The sequence below is a fragment of the Esox lucius genome, chromosome 10, assembly GCF_011004845.1.
Source record: "Esox lucius isolate fEsoLuc1 chromosome 10, fEsoLuc1.pri, whole genome shotgun sequence".
Classification (NCBI taxonomy): domain Eukaryota; kingdom Metazoa; phylum Chordata; class Actinopteri; order Esociformes; family Esocidae; genus Esox; species Esox lucius.
In genome coordinates this window covers 10028814-10047169 of record NC_047578.1, presented here as the reverse complement: position 1 = coordinate 10047169, position 18356 = coordinate 10028814, and the positions used below count along the sequence as shown (strand labels likewise).

Below are 18356 nucleotides of genomic sequence, written 5' to 3'. Positions count from 1 at the left end.
AAATCTTAAATCTCAAACACGGCCAATGATTCAAGTTTTTACTTGCCATGTCCAGTAGATGGTAGCAAAAATCCAGCGTCTGACAGATACATTGTTGAATCAGAGAAAAAATGGATGAATTGTGCAAATATAGGTTTTTCACATGAAGTCTTGGTTAAGAGTAATGAAACGATAGTTTATTTTGGGATGTGATGCTTTTTTTTTACATGTTTGACAGCTTGCAAGTATGGAAAGTCCTCCAATTTCTTACAGACAAAATGAACTCCATCTCCCAAAATTCCATCCTCTCTTATTCTGACGTAGTAGGATGTAGTTTGCTCAGAAGTAAAAACAAGTTGTTTGGAAGTGAAACTGGTGAGTGCATTTTTATATGTATTGCTGGATGTAAATACAATACGTACCGTCGGATAATACATTGTTCTGAGTATAAATTCACAAAACTACATAGAAAAAAAATAATTCAAATAATTGGACGGTCAGTTATTGTATGTGCCCTTCTAATAAAACAAGAAAAATCTAAGTGGATGCAGTTGTTGTCATAATATGAATGCCCATTGCTGCAGACATGGTGGAAAACGGAATATATAATCCATAAATCGATTGAATGAAAGCTTGCTAATTGACATCAGTTTTCTTTTGTTTCATCGAAGCAAAACAGTGATACATTTACAAAGGATGAACATTTGTAATACAGTTGCAAACCATAACTTCCTTGGCACTAACGGGTAGTCAAACCAATCATAACTTTGAACATCTAACGTCCTACTCCATCTGTCTTCAGTGAGCTATGTGCTCTCTGCCTAACGGTTTATATTTATATATAGGCTGTTTGCAGCTTCTCGATAGTCAACATCACAAAGATTCAGGACGCATTTGTTTTTAAATTGATTAAAAAGCATGATTTCAAACTGTATAGCCAGCCATACTTGATTAACGTGGTGTCGTTGTGAGAAAGGCGAATAATTAAAAGTAGAGAACATTTTGTAACGGTTCACCTCACATTTGCACCCCAAAAACCACGTTTACGGTTTCGATGTTAAACGGAAACAGGCCCGTATGTAGGCTACCATTTAAAAATACCGAGGTCGGTATTTGTTTCACCCGAAATAGTATTGATTGATACAAATTACGATTTTGTAGAAATCAAGATCACTGCGTGCTTGCATTGATTGCTATCGTGAGGACGCCAGGCAGAGATTTTGGTTTCATAAAATCTTGCCTTTAGGAAAGATGCAAAGGCCCTTTTGCCAGGGTCGTTGCGGTTGACAGTCGTACCTGCATTGCTGGAGAAGTTGTGTAAAATTAGTCAGACTGTTGATAAAGACACGAATGACAGGAAGCTATATAGCTAAAATTGTGCAGTTATTTGAAAATATGTTGTGTAGCCCGCTAAATTTTGTTTATCTCTAGAATCGTCTTAGCTAGCTGGCATGTTTCCTGGGTAGCCGACGTACCTTCAGTCCTGTAACGCTTTCAACCCATTTGGGTATAGTGAAAACACATTAGCTAATGTGTTGACGTTTAATTTCCTGATATCAAAAGGTTTAGGAAGAATGCTTATATCTGAGCCACATGAACCTAAGTAGAGTTGACAGTGGTAGCTATCCACCCCGTTTCCAAAAACGTGGGGACGCTGCGTAACATCTAAATAAAACAGAATTCAGCGATGTCCAAATAATTTCAAACATATTCAGTAGAAAATGGTAGTACAAAGACAACATATCAAATGTTGGAACTGAGACATTTTATTGTTTCTTGAAAAATATCTTCCCGCTTTGAATCTTTGCCAGCAATACATTTCAAAAAGGTTTGGACAGGGATGTTGTGGAATGCTAAAAAACTAAACCAGGTTGAATGTCACAACTAATTTGCTCAAATGGCAACAGGTCAGTAACATGATTGGGTATTAGAAGATTATTCCAGGGAGGATGGGTCTGTCAGAATTGAGGATGGGGAGGGGTTCACCACTCTGAAATACTGTGTGGGCAAATAGTGAACAATTTAAGAATAACGTTTCTCTACATAATATTGCAAAGAGTTTGGGGATCTCATCATCTACTGTATGTAATATCATTAAAAGATTCAGAGAATATGGAGAAATATGTGTATGCAAGGGACAAGGTAAAAACCAATACAGGATGGCCAGGATCTTCGAGCCCTTAGACAGCATTGCATTAAAAACAGACACAATTCTGTAGTGGAAATTACTGCGTGGGTTCCGGAACCCTTCCCGAAAACCATTGACTGTGAACACAGTACATCGCTGCACCCAGAAATGAAGTTTGAAACTCTTCCAAGCAAAGAAGAAACCAGACATAAACAAGATCCAGAACCGCTGCTACATTCTCTGGGCCCAAGCTTATTTAAGGTGGACTGAGGCACAGTGCAATAGTATCCTGTGGTCTGACGAATCAACATTTGGAATAATTTTGTGGAATCATGGACGCCGGACTAAAGGAGAGAGGGACCATCTGGCTTCTTATCAGCACACAGTTCAAAAGCCAGCATCAGTGATGATATGGTGTGCATTAGACTTGCACACCTGTGAAGGCACCATTAATCCTTAACAATATATACAGGTAAGGCTTTGCTTTTTTCAGCAAGACTAAACAACATTCTGCATGTATTACAACAGCATGGCTCCATCGTAAAAGAGTCTGGGTGCTAAACTGCTCTGCCTACAGTCCAGACCTGTCACCCATTGAAAATATTTGTCACATTATGAAATGAAAAATATGACAAAAGAGACCCCGAACTGTTGAGCAGCTGAAATCCTAAAGTGGATATAAAAAGTATACACGCCCTTGTTAAAATGCCAGGTTTTTGTGATGTAAAAAATGAAAGATAAATCATGTCAGAAATGTTTCCACTTTTAATGTGACCTATAATGTGAACAATTCAATTGAAAAACAAACTGAAATCTTCGAGGGGGTCACATTAAAGGTGGAAAAAGTTCTGGCATGATTTATCTTTGTCTCATTCTTTCACATCACAAGAACCTGGCATTTTATCAGGGGTGTGTAGACTTTTTATATCCACTGTATATCAAGCAAGAATGGGAACACAGCTCACTGTCAACTACAGCAGTTGGTCTCCTCAGTTCCCAAATGGTAATACAGAGTATTGTTATAAGAAGAGGTGATGCAACACAGTGGTTAACATGCCCCTGTCCCAACTTTTTTTAAACACAATGCTGGCATTATATTCAAAATGGGCATGTATTTTTACAAAAACAACACTTCTCAGTTTCAACATTTGATGCTATCTTCATACTATTTTCAAGAAATACAGGGATAAATTATTTGCACATCATTGCATTCTGTTTATATTTGCATTTTAAGTCACTTTTCTGGAAACAGGGTTGTACATGAAGACTAGGAGTGGGTTTGATATTGGGGGAGGGGTGGGTACATTTTGTATTCTTTTGCAAATTGTTTTTAAACATGGCATGGATATTCCTACTACATTGCTCCACTCATCTCCTATGCCATTGACTGTATGCCAGTAAATTACATTTTTGGAGTGTTGGTATTTTTATAGAACAGTGTAAATCTCAGAAATAAAATACAACTTTTTTTATAATAATTTATAAAAAATCAAATGTGAGACAGAAAGGGATAAGCAGTTGGCACAAGAGAGAATAGCCTATCTTTTTGACTTGTCAATAGATAAATCCCAAATGGACAGTCTCTTGTAATATATTTATCTCTTGTGATGAACCTTTCACTGTTCATGTTAGGGAGGGCTAGATACGGCCTTGGACGGAACCCATAGGTATCTGCACCAATTAGATTATTCTGTGGAAAAGACACTAACAACCCCCCCTCCCCCCCAGGGCAGTCTATGATCACATGGGTGTCCATGGGCTAACCAGCTATGTGGAGGGTAACAGGGGCTTTTTCCAGGAAGTCAAGTTTCGAGACAGCAGGCTGGTGATAGATGGCTCTAGTCTGTTTTTCAAGCTCTATCTAAACAATGGACTGGACCAGGCACACGGAGGGGACTATGATACATTTGCTGCCCTACTGTCTACGTTCATCTCTGCTCTGGAGGCCTGCAACGTACAGCCATTTGTGGTGCTGGACGGAGGTAAGCAGGACAGCGTGCGTGCGTTTGTGTGTGTGTGTGTGTGTGTGTGTGTGTGTGGGAGAGTGCGCGCAACAGAATCTGTGGCATAGTTTGCGCCTCTGTGTGAGTGTGTTTAATTGTGTGGGTGTGTGTGTGTGTCTCATTGTGTGGGTGTGTGGGTGTGTGTGTGTGTCTCATTGTGTGGGTGTGTGTGTGTGTCAGGCATGGACCCCAGTGATAAGAAGCTGTCCACCCTGAGGCAGCGTATGCAGAGTAAGATCAGAGAGGCGGAGTCACTGTCTCGGGGCCAACACGGCTCAGTCCTCCCGCTGCTGACCCGACACGTCTTCATCCAGGTACACACACACACACACACACGTCATTATACACAGACAACAATGTTTCATACATGCCCAAGTACATACAGGGAACAGAACTGCACATTGACGTTCACATTCTCTCCCTCTTTTTTTTGTCTCCACCTGTCTTAACTCAGGTGCTCTCCCAGCGAGGTGTTCCATTGGTCCAGTGCCCTGCGGAAGCCGACTGGGAGATTGCCTGCCTGGCCAATCAATGGGCATGTCCCGTTCTTACCAATGACAGCGACTTTTACATCTTTGACCTGCCAGGTAGGTGATGCCAGACCAGGACGTCGCTTAATGTTTTTTCTTATTATTCCTCACAGCACCCCCATCGCCCTCACAACCCTCACCCACTCTCACCCACCATGCACCCCTCCCTCTACTTTCAGGTGGGTACATTCCCTTTCAGTTCTTTCAGTGGGCCAATGTTGGCGGCTCCTCTCCAAATCGCTACATCTCAGCCAGGCGCTACACGGTCAGTGGGCTTTGCAGGCACTTTGGTGGTATGAACCGGGAACTCCTGCCGCTATGTGCCGTGCTGGCAGGGAATGACTACACCACGGAACACACCAGCAAACACATAAACACTCTCCTCTCTCAGCTAACGGCGGGAGCCATGGGTGGAGGCGGGGGAGGAGGGAGCCAGTCTCGCGTTAGGGGCATCCTCCTCTGGCTCTCGTCCTTCAATGGACCGGAGGAGGCTTTGGAGGTGCTGGGTAGACTGACAGGAGGAGTAGGAGGGGGGAGAGGAGGGAGGACCGGGCTGTGTGCTGTGCTGCGGTCAGGAATGCAGGAGTACCATCTGACCCCTCCGAGCCGTCTTTCCACCTGGTTCTCAGGGGGATCCTCCAGGTCTCCGCAGGGCCTCTGGGACTCTACTCTGTGCCCTCCACCAGAGTGGCTGTGCTGGGCCGCGGTTAGCGGAGCGATGGCCCCCCTGGTGCTTGACGTCCTGGGCCTCAAAAGGGTACTGCTTATCCCTCAGGTGGAGAACAGCAGACAACCCAGCAGCCACTGCTGCGCCACGGCCATTCGACAGGCCCTTTATGGGATCCTACTGGCCAATCAGGAGGCAGGGAATATAAGAGAGGGACAGATGGGAAGGGAAGAGGGTCACAATGTCCAGGGACAAGGTGCACAGGGGACCCAAGGAGCGAGAGGGATGGCAAGAGGAGGGGTGCAGAGGGGGAGGAGGGGAAGGGGCGGAGGTCAGGATCAGGGAGTGCGTTGGCTGGATGCAGAGCCTTGCTTTGGCCTGGGTGAGAACAACGGCCCTGGAGGCGTGGAGCGGGACACCGGGCTGCGGGTGGAGGAGTATGACCGACACGATCTGAACCTGAGGAAGAACCAAGTGGAGCCACGTGCCCCCAGAACCCTGCTAACCCTGGACACACTCTGCCAGGTAACCACAGAAACACTGACATATCAACACAACACATTGGTAGACCACCAGAACAACAGGTTCTGTGAGGTAACCATGACAATCTTTCAATCTACCCCCACATTTCTGTAGGCTCCTGTGTCAGTGCGTCTGGGGGTACTGTATGATGTCCTGGGGGTGAAGGAGTCCTCCCTGGCCCCACTACATCCCCACCTCAGGCTGGCCCTGGGAGTGACTGGATTCTGGAGGAGAGAGGCCAGACCTCTTCCCACTCTACCCCAGATACAGGCTTTGCTGCTGGGTATTGTTTATGGTGAGATGACCCGGAACACCCAGCCTGGACTGAAACAGAAAGGTAGTAGGAGCAGTATGCCCACACATTTAGACACACCTGACAGACGCTCACACACTTTATTTGGGTCCACCCGTTAAATTATTTGCTTTGCAAAGAAACAAAGTATTTCGTCGTACAGTCATACACACTCACACAATCACTTATTTGTCTTATTTAGCCACAGAAAGAAACATATGGGTGAAGATTCGCCTGCGGCCAGGAAACAGGCGGGGTGTTGATCTGGGAGTGACGCATGCTTTCAGCCAATGGCAAGCTTGCCTGTGGAGTGTGCTCAGTCTGAACCAGCTACTGTGTATGCCCCTGCCTGAACCAGACACAGCATGGTATGTAAAACACACACACATGCAGTCGTACACACACAACATAGACACAGCCCAAACCCCTGTTTAAACCCTGTTCTTCCTCTGTTCCCCAGGCTATTCAGTGGTACTCTGGTCCATGGATTGGTTGGGCGTCTAAGAGGGGGTTGTTCTCCTGAGTCTGTCCTGGCTGCAGATCTTTTCTCTTTGCAACTTTACCGCTCCCTACTGGCGGCTCTGGAGAGCTGCACCTTAAATAGACTGAACTCCTCATCAGGGATGAAAAGAAGTGGTGGCAGGGGGAGGGGGAGAGGGAAGGGCAGAGGAGGAGGGAGAGCTAGAGGAGAGAAAGCTCCTGTCTCCCAGGAGATAAACAATAGGTTTGCCCTGCTGATGGCAGAGGAAGAGGAGGAGGATGAAGAGTGAGAGATAAAAAAAGACAGTGGTTGTAGAGGTGAAAACCAATGCGTCATACTAATCAGTGGTGCTCATAAATATACTGTTCCTCTTTTCATAAATTTTGAGGGATAGGAGTGAGTAGCACCAAAATATGGCCTGGTATTAGTTCACTGTTTTAGGCCAGGTTCATTCCAAATGATTGAAATCCACTCAAGGAATGCTGTGTCCCAATGACTGTTTTAAACCCTATATGTAAACTATTAACTATTCTTTCTCTGCTAAAACTCCAAGCACATAGTATGTACCAGCAAAAAAACTTGTGCTCGCCTCCATATGTAAATATGAAATAAGGCTGTGAATATAATCAGCTGAATCTTACACACAAAATACAAATATAATCCATAATATTGAAAATAGAAAAATTGTCATCAAGACAATTTCATTCAATATTTTTATTGGCACCCCTAATCTTATTAACAGAATATAATTAATGTATATTCTGATTAGGATTTTACTTTTCAAAGTTAATGTGAGTCTTGCCAAGTGGTCATACATGACACAAATGATAGAGACAGAAGGTGGTTGAAGTTCACAAATCAGGCAATGGCTACAAAACAGCTAAATGCCTGAAAAAAATCAATCTCCACCTATTAGTGCCATAATTAAGAAATAAAACAACTGGAGCTGTGATGAACCTGCCTGGAGGATATATTTGTAAAGAACCTGAATCCCACTGTGAAGTATGGTGGTGGATCTGAGATGTTGTGGGGCTGTTTTACTTCCAAAGACCCAGGACGCCTTGGTAAGAGTCATGTAATCATGTAATGGGTCATCATTTGATCTTCCACCATAATCCATAATCAAGATTTTGTAATGGCTACAGTCCCCATCAAATCCCTTTGAAAACCTATCGAATGATATGAAGAGGTGTCCACCAGCAAGGACAGATTTTTTCGCAGTACATTTTTTCTGTAAAAGCTGCACTAGGTAGGATTTTCAGCAACAACAAAAAATAACATTTACAGCATTTTTTGATTACTCACCCGTCAGAAAGCGGCTCTGCACCAACGCCCGATAGAGAATGAAGTTACGAATAATAATATGAAAATAGACTATTAGACATTTATTTTAAAAGTTTTAACAATAACTCAAGAGTTTGACATTATTCTCAGACTTAATAACGTTAGCTTAGGGTTCCTGGTCGCTAGCTATAGAGAGCAAGTCTTTCGCTTCATTGCAGTTTTTGAATTGTCAGTTCGTTGCCCTGGTCTCTAGCTGACAATATTGTTTCTTACTGTAAGTGAACTTCGCTCCCTATGGCGTATTTATGCTCTATACATATCATCCAGGTAAAATGCGAAGGCCCGCCTCGCAGCAGGCGATTTTCTGGAACGGGATTGCTGGAACCGATTTTTCTGGAAAGTAGCGGCACACTCAAAACATGAATTGACCTTCCATTGGCACTGAGCTGTCTGTTGCTAAACAACTCTTAGAGCACCTCATTAGCTTACACAACATGTTTATAGGGGACAAAACATTAGTTTTTTTACTGAAAAAATCCAACCTAGTGCAGCTTTGATATTTAGCAAGGGTGCCAATAATTCTGGAGGCCACTGTAGCTTCAATACATTTTTTTAATAACTTTTTTTTCTAATAAAATCTGTATATGTATTGAATGTGTGTATATTGTTTTATATAAATCACTGTCCCAGTTACCAAATAAAAATAAATTTTAAATTCCAGCTTTGTTTTTATTGTTGATCTCATATACACATATGCAGTGGCCCTCAAAGGTATTCACCCCCACTTGGACTTTGCCAGATTTTGTATTACAATATGAAATCAAAATTGATTAATCAGGATTTTTGTCACTGATCAACATAAAAATTTCCATAATGTCAAAGTGAGTTACAGTGTTGAAATGAAAAACAGAGTGGAAGTAGCTTCAAATTCCAGAGTTGAATACCCCTAAATTAATTACAAATGCAATAATGGATTGTGTAAGTATTCACCCCCTTTAGTCCAAGGGGCATGAATAATTTTGAGAGGCACTCTATGTACTTACACACATACACATTCTAGTTTTACTAGTGAGAACATTTCTGGGATCATGAAAAAATATTTCCTTACTAACCCCTAAACTTAACCCTCACTTTAACTACTGATTTATTTAACAGGACTGGGAAAATTTCCTTACTAGTCATAATTTACTGTACAAGTCTTCAAACTTCTACATTTACAGAATGGTCTGGAATAGTGTTCTTCTATTCAACATTTTGACAGCCTATTTTATACTTCAAAATGTTGATATTTTTATACTTAAAATATTTCACACCTATTACAATTTTAAAATTTGATTCACTACTACTGAGATTTCTTCAGTCATTTTATGGGATATTAGTAGTATATTTTGAACCATTCAAGCTAGAGAGACCAATCCAACCTTTTCTTTTCATGTTCCATTTATCCTACCTTAAAACGCTTAAACCTGTATCGACTGTCAATCAAAATGTGCTCACATTTACATAATTCTCATGAATTAACCCTCTACTAATTCCAGGTAGAGAGATCAAACCAATATTTTCTCATTTGGGCTGTTGCAAAGAAAAAAATCAAAACATTGTTTACTGACCCAGATTCAAAAACGTTTAAAAATAATTTTTAAACATACTGTAGCTTGGATAATATAGTAAATCAGCTAGCAAATATTAGCTAAAAGCAGGTCTTGTAAATTAAAGCTAAAAACAGCTCCACAGCCTAGACAGACATTTAAACAAAAAAAAGTATCCTGTGGAATTGTACAGCTAATAAAGCCAGCAGTCAAAGTCTAATAAATAACGTGGTGTCAAACAGTGAACATGCTGTAAAAATACTGTATTTATCATACATACATACATACAGTACATGTAAAAAGCATAGTATCAGCTAGTGTTTCTTCTATGCACTTTCAGACACACCACACACTTTATACACAGAACAATATAATACACACTGCCATCAAATAAACACAAAAAATAAAATGCATAGTCCCAAATAATATTTCATCAATGCTTGAGCTGTAAAATGGAACCTATGGAATGGAAAGTGCCAAATTAACTCTATATATCAAGCACACCTCAAATTGTTTGATCCAGTTCTGGTTAAAACATGTTCAGTTCATATTTGTACTCGATTGGCTGAGAGCTCATCAATCAGTCATTAGATTAGTCGTCGTTCTCTAGCTTCGAAGACCTGCCTAGCTCAAGAAAATCATCAACATACGGATTTAATATTATTTTCAAATTCCATATTCTGTTAGGGTTTACGGTGACGCTTCACCTCAAAGAGACTGTGCTTTCTACATGATGTGGGCCTGTATGAAACTGCAGCATGGTTGGCACTTCAGTTTAACGCCACACCAACCAGCCCTCATCGTCCGAATAATGTGCTCAGAAGAAAACGTCAAAAGCTAACGGGTTACGCTGTGGAAGATGCTGACGATGAGGATGAAGAGGACGGGGGTATTGTGTGAGTGAGCGCTGACTCCGTCTCCTCCTCCTTGGCTCCACAGGTGTCCACTACACAGATCAGACAGCTGGTGACCGGGAACGCTCGCACCTTACTGCAGGTCACCCACCTGTGGGCATGCAGAGAGGTATGAGAAGTGGAAGTGGAATGCGAACCCACTGGAAAGGTTGTGTGTGTGTGTGTGTGTGTACCTGTCTGTTTCAGTGTGGTACTCCAGGATGTGTCCTAGTCGTCCGACCCCCTGGAACCCTGCCAGGACGTAGATCACTCCGCCGACTGCAGCACACCTCACGTTCACCCCTCGCCACGGCATCGCCGCGGCAATGTGCCACTCATTCCTGCTGATGTCATAGTACTCCACCGAGTCCAGCCCCCCTTCATACACAGACACACACCCATATAAATATGCAACACTATGTAGCCATCTGTGTGTGTATATATGTGTAGGTGTCATACCCAGTCCATTCATTCCTCCCACAGCGTAGATTCTGTTGTTGACAAACACCAGACCATGGTTCTTCCTGGCTTCCCTCATCCCGCTCAGCTCCCTCCATCTAAAACACACACACACACACACACCCCCATTGATGACCCGCCAACACACACAGGCCTGTGTACACTCGTGTTTGCACTCACTCCTCCTTGACGGGGTCGTAGACCTCACAGTTGTTGAGGACCCTCCCAGAAACGTTGTTGCCTAGCGACCCACCGCATACATAGATCAGGCCGTTGGCCTCCACACTGCCGTGGCTACAGCGAGGCATCAGCATGCTGGCCTTGGTCTGCCACGACTCGCAGCGCGTGTCGTAACACTCAAACAGGTTCAGTGCCGAACTGCCTGGACGCAGAGACAGACAACGCGCTTCAGCACGGATTCACACTACCACGCGGCTCTGGGTGAGCGCGCGCACGTGAGTTCCTGGTTTACTTATCCGACGGCTAAACAAGGGAAATCGTGCAAAGTGAGGAGATTTGGCCTGTCCCTGCTTCAATAAACTTTATCTGACTTGGGCTTACATGTTTAGGTTTGGAACTACGACTTGGTTTAACCATGAATGTTAGATTGTTTAGGTTAAGGTCAGGGTACTAAAAACTCACCTACTTCAGACCCTCCAGATGTGTAGATCTTGCCCTGAGAGGCACAGGCGGCCAGACTGTCTCGTGGTGTGGGAGGGCCTAGTTTACAGAGAAAACATTAGGACACGTACAACTTTTACTGTGTTGCAACACAAGCCGAACGGCTCCCGTCTTAAGACACTGCCAAAGCATGCGCACGCACAAGTTCCAGCACCTAGCTTGGAGTACCAGCTGTCCTTCAGTACATTGTAACAGTCCATTCTCTTGATGGGAAACAGCTGAGATCCCCCCAGGATGTAGACGACGTTATCCCAGAACACGGCCGTCGCATCGCGGCGCTTCTCAAACGGGCAGCGGATGTCTGACCAGCTGTAGTCCTGGACGCACATGCACACGAACGCACACACCCCATTTGAGGTATTGCAGCTTTTTTTTTTTAATCGACATCCTGAGACAGCAGATGGACAATGCTCTGACTGAGCCTAGTCCAAAACACATGTGCATATTTTGAAACCCCCTGGGTTTGGGACCGATTGTATTCACCTTAGGGTTGAAGTATCTGCACGACTGCGGTTGGGAGCCTCCAAACAGAGCAATCCTGTAGTCATGTTTCTTGCGTCGTGGTCGACTGTTCTCTCCTAACTCCTCCCGATCCTCTGGGGATAACAAGTGGTAGCGCATCCCACCTGCACATATGGACAGGACACACACACACACACACACACACCCCCTAGATTAGTGTACTCTGTGTGGATGTGTGTGTTTGTGTGAGTGTACACTTACTGATGACCATCTTGAGGCACTCTGGATTGTCCTGAATGAGGGGCTCAGCCTGGACGGTCTTAGAGAGGAAAGCTTTAGACACCAGGGGGAAGCGGACACACCCCAACACCTCCACTATGTGACCCTGCCGGTTGCACACGTCGTACTTTAGCCATCTTACCGCAGACTCATAGATCTACACACACACACACACACACACACACACACACAAAGAGAAAGACACGTCGTACTTAAGCCAATGATCTTCACACGTTAGTTAAAACATGGTTCTTACTGTGTATTGGTGTGCATTCACACGCATGTTACCTGGTCCTCAGCCCGGACAGTGAGTGTGTCTTGGTGCAGTAACTGTGTGAGCTGTGAGACGTCTAGTTGGAGGAACTCGTCCAGTTTATAAACCTCAGTAAAGTGTTGATGGATGAAGTCATCGGCAGACAGCTTCAACTCGGGACAGTCCAAACACTCGGCCAGAGCAGAGATACCTTACCAATAATGTATATGAAGTGTTTAAGTGCTTCAAAATAAAATATGAAACAGAAATTTCAATGTGCCATTTTCAGTTCATTAAAGTGAGAGAACTGGTCATGGGTTTGAATACTTCTGCGAGGCACTGTAAAAATGTAGACAGCTCTTACCCAGACAGTTGGTAGCATCAACCTGTTCTTTCAAGAAGTCGACACACATCTTCTTCACCGGTTCTATCTGGTACTGGTTGGCAGCATCCAGCAAAGACTGGACATTACTGCTGTTAACTGAGATTCTTAAACAAACACAAAAACAAGCATTTGTTTCCATTTCTACCAAAGAGCTTAAAACAGGCAGCCTCTATTCATAATCCTCCATTTTCCTCTGTTTACATGTCTAATCCTGTGTGTGTTACCATGCGGTGTGTTACCGTGCAGTGTAAACAAACTCCACCAGCAGTTCAATAATCTCAGGCTCAGCACTCCTCAGCTCCACCTCATGACTGGTAGACTCCATCATGCTGGCTAGAAAATGTGGAGAATTGTTATAGAAGAAAGGAGGGGACAAATGGGTTACCTGGAAGAAGAGTGGAAAAACATTTTGTTTCATTCTGAGATTTACTATAAATGTGGGGATTAGAATAGCTTACAAACAGTTTTTTAGCAGGTCTAGCACGGAAATGTGGGTATAGTTGCAGTCATCAGGCTTTAGGATAAGTTTATGATAAGGTTAGGAAAAACAATAATTGTTCTGGTCCCCAGGAGGATATAAAAACAAACGTGTTTGTACTTACTGGTAAACATTAGACTGAAGAAGTGGCTGGCTGCAGCTAACACCACTCGGTGAGCAGGAATATGTTTCCCCTGAACCACCAAGATCACGTCACATAGAGTTCCCTGGAGAAAGGGAAAAACTGTAAGACATGCATATACTTTTTTATTATTTTCTTTCAAAAACTACTCACTTGTTTCCTCAAGTTGTTCATGACGCCCATGATACTGGACAGGAATCTGAACTCTTCTTTAGAAGCCAACTTCTTTTCATTTTTCTTCTTAGAACTCGAACATGAGGTTTTATCTCCCGTTGCAGCTGCAGAAACCATGCTTGTGCTGGCCATAGCTGCAGAACAGGACACTAAATTAAATAGCAAGGGTTGTCAATGGCCTCCAAATGTACAGAATAAGCAATAGTCCTACTCGTTCCGCGACCAGCAACGTCCACTGCACTGCACAACAGAACCAATGCTTGTTTTGGTTTGGGCAGTTATGCTAACTTAGCTAGCTACAGATCCTGTGCAGAGAAAAGAGCGAGCTACATGCACGTCCAGTTGCTTTTTTTGTACAATCCCCAATCTTAACGCGGACTCGCTGCAAGTAAACCATTTAGGTATACGTTTAGTCTGATGACAAAATCATTTAAGAAGAGCGGGATCTGATTTTGCATTACCTAGCCGGTTAGCACTAGCTGGCTGGCACTCCAAACGTCATTACTGGCACTGCTTTCTCCCTCACAGTTTTCGGTTGTGTTAGAATCATAGCAGTGGCTATCAAATATCGCCATCTGGCGTTGGGTTACAGAGACCTGCTTATCTGTTTCTATTTAAACGAGAAAAGTTCACCCGATCCAGGCAGTGTAGTTGTTTCATATATGTACTGATTAAAAAAAGCAGACGTGTCAAACGTCTTGTTTAGTGTTCTATTTTAACACCAAATATGCCCAGTAACGAAGCTAGCCTGGGAATGCAATTGTTTATGTTCTTCTCCCCGTACTGTACTCCGTGGAATGTGCCGATGACAAGGAGTGGCCAAAAACAATGTTAGTTCTCAGACTGGGCGCACCTGCTAGAGTAGACCCACAATACTTTTCCGCAAGACCATAGGGAGTCCCATGACAGATGACGTAATCAGGAATAGGGCCGAGATGGATTGATCTAGTTAAAGAAATCTAAGTAGGATATTTTGGGTACAAACAGTTTAGAGACATTGACTGCGGTGTTTTGTCGGTGCTCGTGATCAGTGACAATGTCTGTGCTTTTCTGTTGCTGCTGTGTCACCCCTTCCGAAGACACGGACGAGGTACTGTATGTGAGCAATAAATAAAAAATGATTTATTGCCTGGGGTTAGGCTACAGCTACACTAGTTTTCCTAAAACTTTATTTTTCCCGAAGTAAATTAATTTGTGAAATTAGACACTTAAGTACATTGCCATTACAAATGCATGATTAAGTTACTTTCAAAGACTTGAACAAGTGATGTTTACGAAAAACCAGTGTGTAGCACTGTCAACATATGACCTGTAATATTGCGTCAGGAAGTGTTATGCCCCAGTGTTAACCACTGAGTGAACCACGCAGTAATGGATATAGTTGGTCTGTTGTTAAAGAAATACTCAAAAATAATCAGATATGTATAACATAACTCACACAGTGGAACACGTGCGTGTGTTACAGAGACAGCCCCTACTGCACCCAAATCTTTCAGAAGTAAAGAAGCCAGAGTCTGCCAGAAAGCCTCGACCAGCGCCCACAGGTTAAATAACATATTATCATCATATAACTAGCATATAACATTAGATGTGTGGGTTTAATAGACATTTTGTCTATTTGCACATGTGTTTTTTTTTCCAGTGAGTCGGAGTGGTCAGTTGATCCAAAAACGGGTGGGTGTGAATGACTTGGACCAGCGGTTTTCTGATGTGGCTGAGACGTTCAACCTACAGCAGGAGAGCTATAATGTCATGAAGGAACACATCATCTCCCTTCTTCACACTTTTGATTGTAACGATGACAGCACTCTAAGTTTGACTGAGTGTGTGAGGAAGATCAAGAAGGAGTATGGTGAGACACACATTCATGCATGAATACATACATACATACATAGAGTATCTCACAAAAGTGAGTACACACCTCACATTTTTGTAAAACTCTTTTCATGTGACAACACTGAAGAAACGACACTTTGCTACAATGTAAAGTAGTGAGTGTACAGCTTGTATAACAGTGGAAATTTGCTGTCCCCTCAAAATAACTCAACACACAGCCATTCATGTCTAAACCGCTGGCAACAAAATTGGGCCCAACTTGGACATTCTTTGGGAAATAGACGTATGAGTGCTGCCAGCATTGGTGCAGAGGTTGAAGGGGTGGGGTGTCAGCCTGTCAGTGCTCAGACCATACGCCGCACACTGCATCAAATTGGTCTGCATGGCTGTTGTCCCAGAAGGAAGCCTCTTCTAAAGATGAGGCACAAGAAAGCCCACAAACAGTTTGTTGAAGACAAGCAGACTAAGGACATGGATTACTGGAACCATGTCCTGTAGTCTGATGAGACCAAGATAAACTTATTTGGTTCAGATGGTATCAAGCGTGTGGTGGCAACAAGGTGAGGAGTACGAAAACAAGTGTGTCTTGCCTACAGTCAAGCATGATCGAGGGAGTGTCATGGTCTGGGGTTGCATGATTTCTGCAGGCACTGGGGAGCTACAGTTCATTGAGGGAACCATGAATTCCAACATGTACTGTGACATAATGAAGCAGAGCATGATCCCCTCCCCTCGTAGACTGGGCCACAGGGCAGTATTCCAACATGATAACGACCCCAAACACACCTCCAAGACGACCACTGCCCTGCTAAAGAAGCTGAGGGTAAAGGTGATGGACTGGCCAAGCATGTCTCCAGACCTAAACCCTATTGAGCATCTGTGGGGCATCCTCAAACGGAAGGTGGTGGAGCACAAGGTCTCTAAAATCCACCAGCTCCATGATGTTGTCATTTAGGAGGGAAGAGGACTCCAGTGGCAACCTGTGAAGCATGCCCAAGAGGGTTAAGGCAGTGCTGGAAAATGATGGTGGCCACACAAAATATTGACACTTTGGGCCCAATTTGGACATTTTCACTTAGTGGTGTACTAAATGTTGTTGTCAGCGGTTTAGACATGAATGGCTGTGTGTTGTGTTATTTTGGGGGGTCAGCAAATGTACACTGTTATACAAGCTGTATACTCACTACTTTAAATTGTAGCAAAATTGTGAGGGGTGTACTCACTTTTGTGAGATACTGTACATACATACATACACTGTGTATATGTAGACAGGTCTTACCATTGGTAGCATCAACCTGTTCTTACAAGAAGTCCACACACACACACAAGCATAGACAAACACAGGTATAGTTATGCCAGTCCTCTCTGCCTGTACTATTTTTAACCCTTTCACTCCCACGCCCTTCTATAGGACAGGTACAGGGTGTATACAGATGAAGGCGTATAACTTTATTCTCCTCTTATATCTCTTGTTCTAGAGGACACCTATAGGGTAACCATGGTGATAAATGGGTACGACTTTTCTCTATCTGTGGTTCCGCTGAAGTCTGCAAGCGAGGTGGAGGAGTACCTGCCTCGCCGGCTCCGATTGGCTCAGGAGAAGCTCAGGAGCATTTCCCACAGCGCCAAAGCAATAGGCGCTGCAGGCACCAAACTCCAGGAACTGATTGACTGGCTCCTGAATACGGGGGAGCAAATGGCAGAGCAGGTCAGGGAGGCAGCACTAACCCACCAGGAGCGCTGTAGGCTTGAGGAGAACTTGGTTGAGACCATACAGGAAGTAAGACGGGCTAGGGAGCTTTCGCAAGGGTACCGCCAGCAAGCTGGAGAGGTGCAAAATGAGGTTGCACAGATAGCAGGGCTGACCTAACACACAAACACACACACATACTGGGCAAAAATACATCTTTGGTGGCACTGAATCTATAGGTCACAATTAAATATTTTGGGAATAAATCTAGGCCAGTTTTAGTGTCTTGTAAAAGCACATTATTCTTATAATGTTAGGTAACACTAAATTGCAGGGCAAGTGCTACAGTTTGTGACTGTGTGTAGATAGCTGTGTAATGTGTATGTATAAGCCCTTGTTAGAGAAATGAGCTGTGATATAGCTAATGTATTCTGGACAGGAATTCATTAAAATGATTCATCTAAATGAATTCAAATTCTAATCACTGTGTGTATAAAATCCTTGTTAATGATAGACACAATGTATGTGTTTCTTCTGTGTTAATAATAATTGTCTTACTGTTTTAGAACAAATAAAAAAGGCTATATAGTTTGTGTCTTAATATTTGTAAAAATATGTTTGAGTGACATAACTGAGTATTAGAGCTTGGTAGACCACACATCACAACCGCTTAGCACACAGAGATTGCCTACCGGAACTGACAATACCCTGCAGCAGGAGTAAAGATAGAGGGGTGGTTGGAGGGAGGGGAGACTGTGGGGGGTTAGACAGTAAAAAGTGTGTGTGTGCGTGTGCTTGAGAAAGAAAAACATGAAAGGATGGAAGGAAAAACTTTGCCGTTGGTATGTTAGAAAGCTCTGAAGTGTGGTTGGTAGAGGAGTTGGTAGTCCATGTGCCTAGTCAATAACATACATAATGTATTAGTTCAAAGGTTAAATACGGCAATTAGCTAAAGGCTTGTTTTTCTAAAAACATAACCTTTGCAGGATCATTAGCTGGGCACCTCATACGGCGACTGGCAGACAGACAGTTACGTAATACATTAGAATCATATTTCCCAGAGGTAATTATTACATCAATCGGGTATGATATTTATTTTAACGGTAATCTTTTCCGGTTTATAAAATTTAAATAAAGTAAAAAAAACAG

At 43.3% G+C, this 18356-nt stretch overlaps 3 protein-coding genes across 7 annotated transcripts; 2 read left to right on the top strand and 1 right to left on the bottom strand.

The window, feature by feature from the left end:
• The first annotated feature begins 302 nt into the window (after positions 1–302).
• On the top strand, positions 303–8604 carry aste1b (asteroid homolog 1b). 3 transcript variants are annotated; one of them, XM_010873345.4, is made up of 8 exons: positions 303–354; positions 3836–4089; positions 4291–4424; positions 4565–4697; positions 4820–5832; positions 5944–6166; positions 6324–6489; positions 6582–8604. In XM_010873345.4, exons 2-8 carry the CDS (start codon positions 3852–3854, stop codon positions 6889–6891), a joined length of 2217 nt encoding a protein of 738 aa, XP_010871647.1. In that variant the 5' UTR covers positions 303–354; positions 3836–3851; the 3' UTR covers positions 6892–8604. The 3 variants fall into 3 exon arrangements, with proteins under 3 accessions (XP_010871647.1, XP_010871648.3, XP_019905802.1); XM_010873346.4 differs by having other exon boundaries at positions 316–354; positions 3841–4089; XM_020050243.2 differs by lacking the exon at positions 303–354 and adding an exon at positions 2054–2579.
• A 1113-nt stretch (positions 8605–9717) lies between these two features.
• klhl7 (kelch-like family member 7) lies at positions 9718–14502 on the bottom strand. Of its 3 annotated transcripts, XM_020050244.2 has the most exons (14): positions 14143–14502; positions 13661–13830; positions 13490–13592; positions 13127–13220; positions 12867–12991; positions 12538–12713; positions 12232–12406; positions 11992–12134; positions 11651–11825; positions 11470–11547; positions 11008–11209; positions 10828–10925; positions 10563–10746; positions 9718–10480 (listed from the first exon to the last, which is right to left on the bottom strand). In XM_020050244.2, the coding sequence occupies exons 2-14, from the start codon at positions 13811–13813 to the stop codon at positions 10321–10323; spliced, it is 1866 nt and encodes a 621-aa protein (XP_019905803.1). In that variant the 5' UTR covers positions 13814–13830; positions 14143–14502; the 3' UTR covers positions 9718–10320. The 3 variants fall into 3 exon arrangements, with proteins under 3 accessions (XP_019905803.1, XP_010871644.1, XP_019905804.1); XM_010873342.5 differs by having other exon boundaries at positions 11663–11825; positions 13661–14502; XM_020050245.1 differs by lacking the exons at positions 13661–13830; positions 14143–14502 and having other exon boundaries at positions 13127–13272; positions 13490–13578.
• Positions 14503–14561: 59 nt separating this feature from the next.
• Positions 14562–17795, top strand: si:ch73-345f18.3. Its single transcript, XM_010873344.3, has 4 exons — positions 14562–14771; positions 15147–15225; positions 15324–15533; positions 16996–17795. Exons 1-4 carry the CDS (start codon positions 14718–14720, stop codon positions 17385–17387), a joined length of 735 nt encoding a protein of 244 aa, XP_010871646.2. The 5' UTR covers positions 14562–14717; the 3' UTR covers positions 17388–17795.
• Positions 17796–18356: the final 561 nt, after the last annotated feature.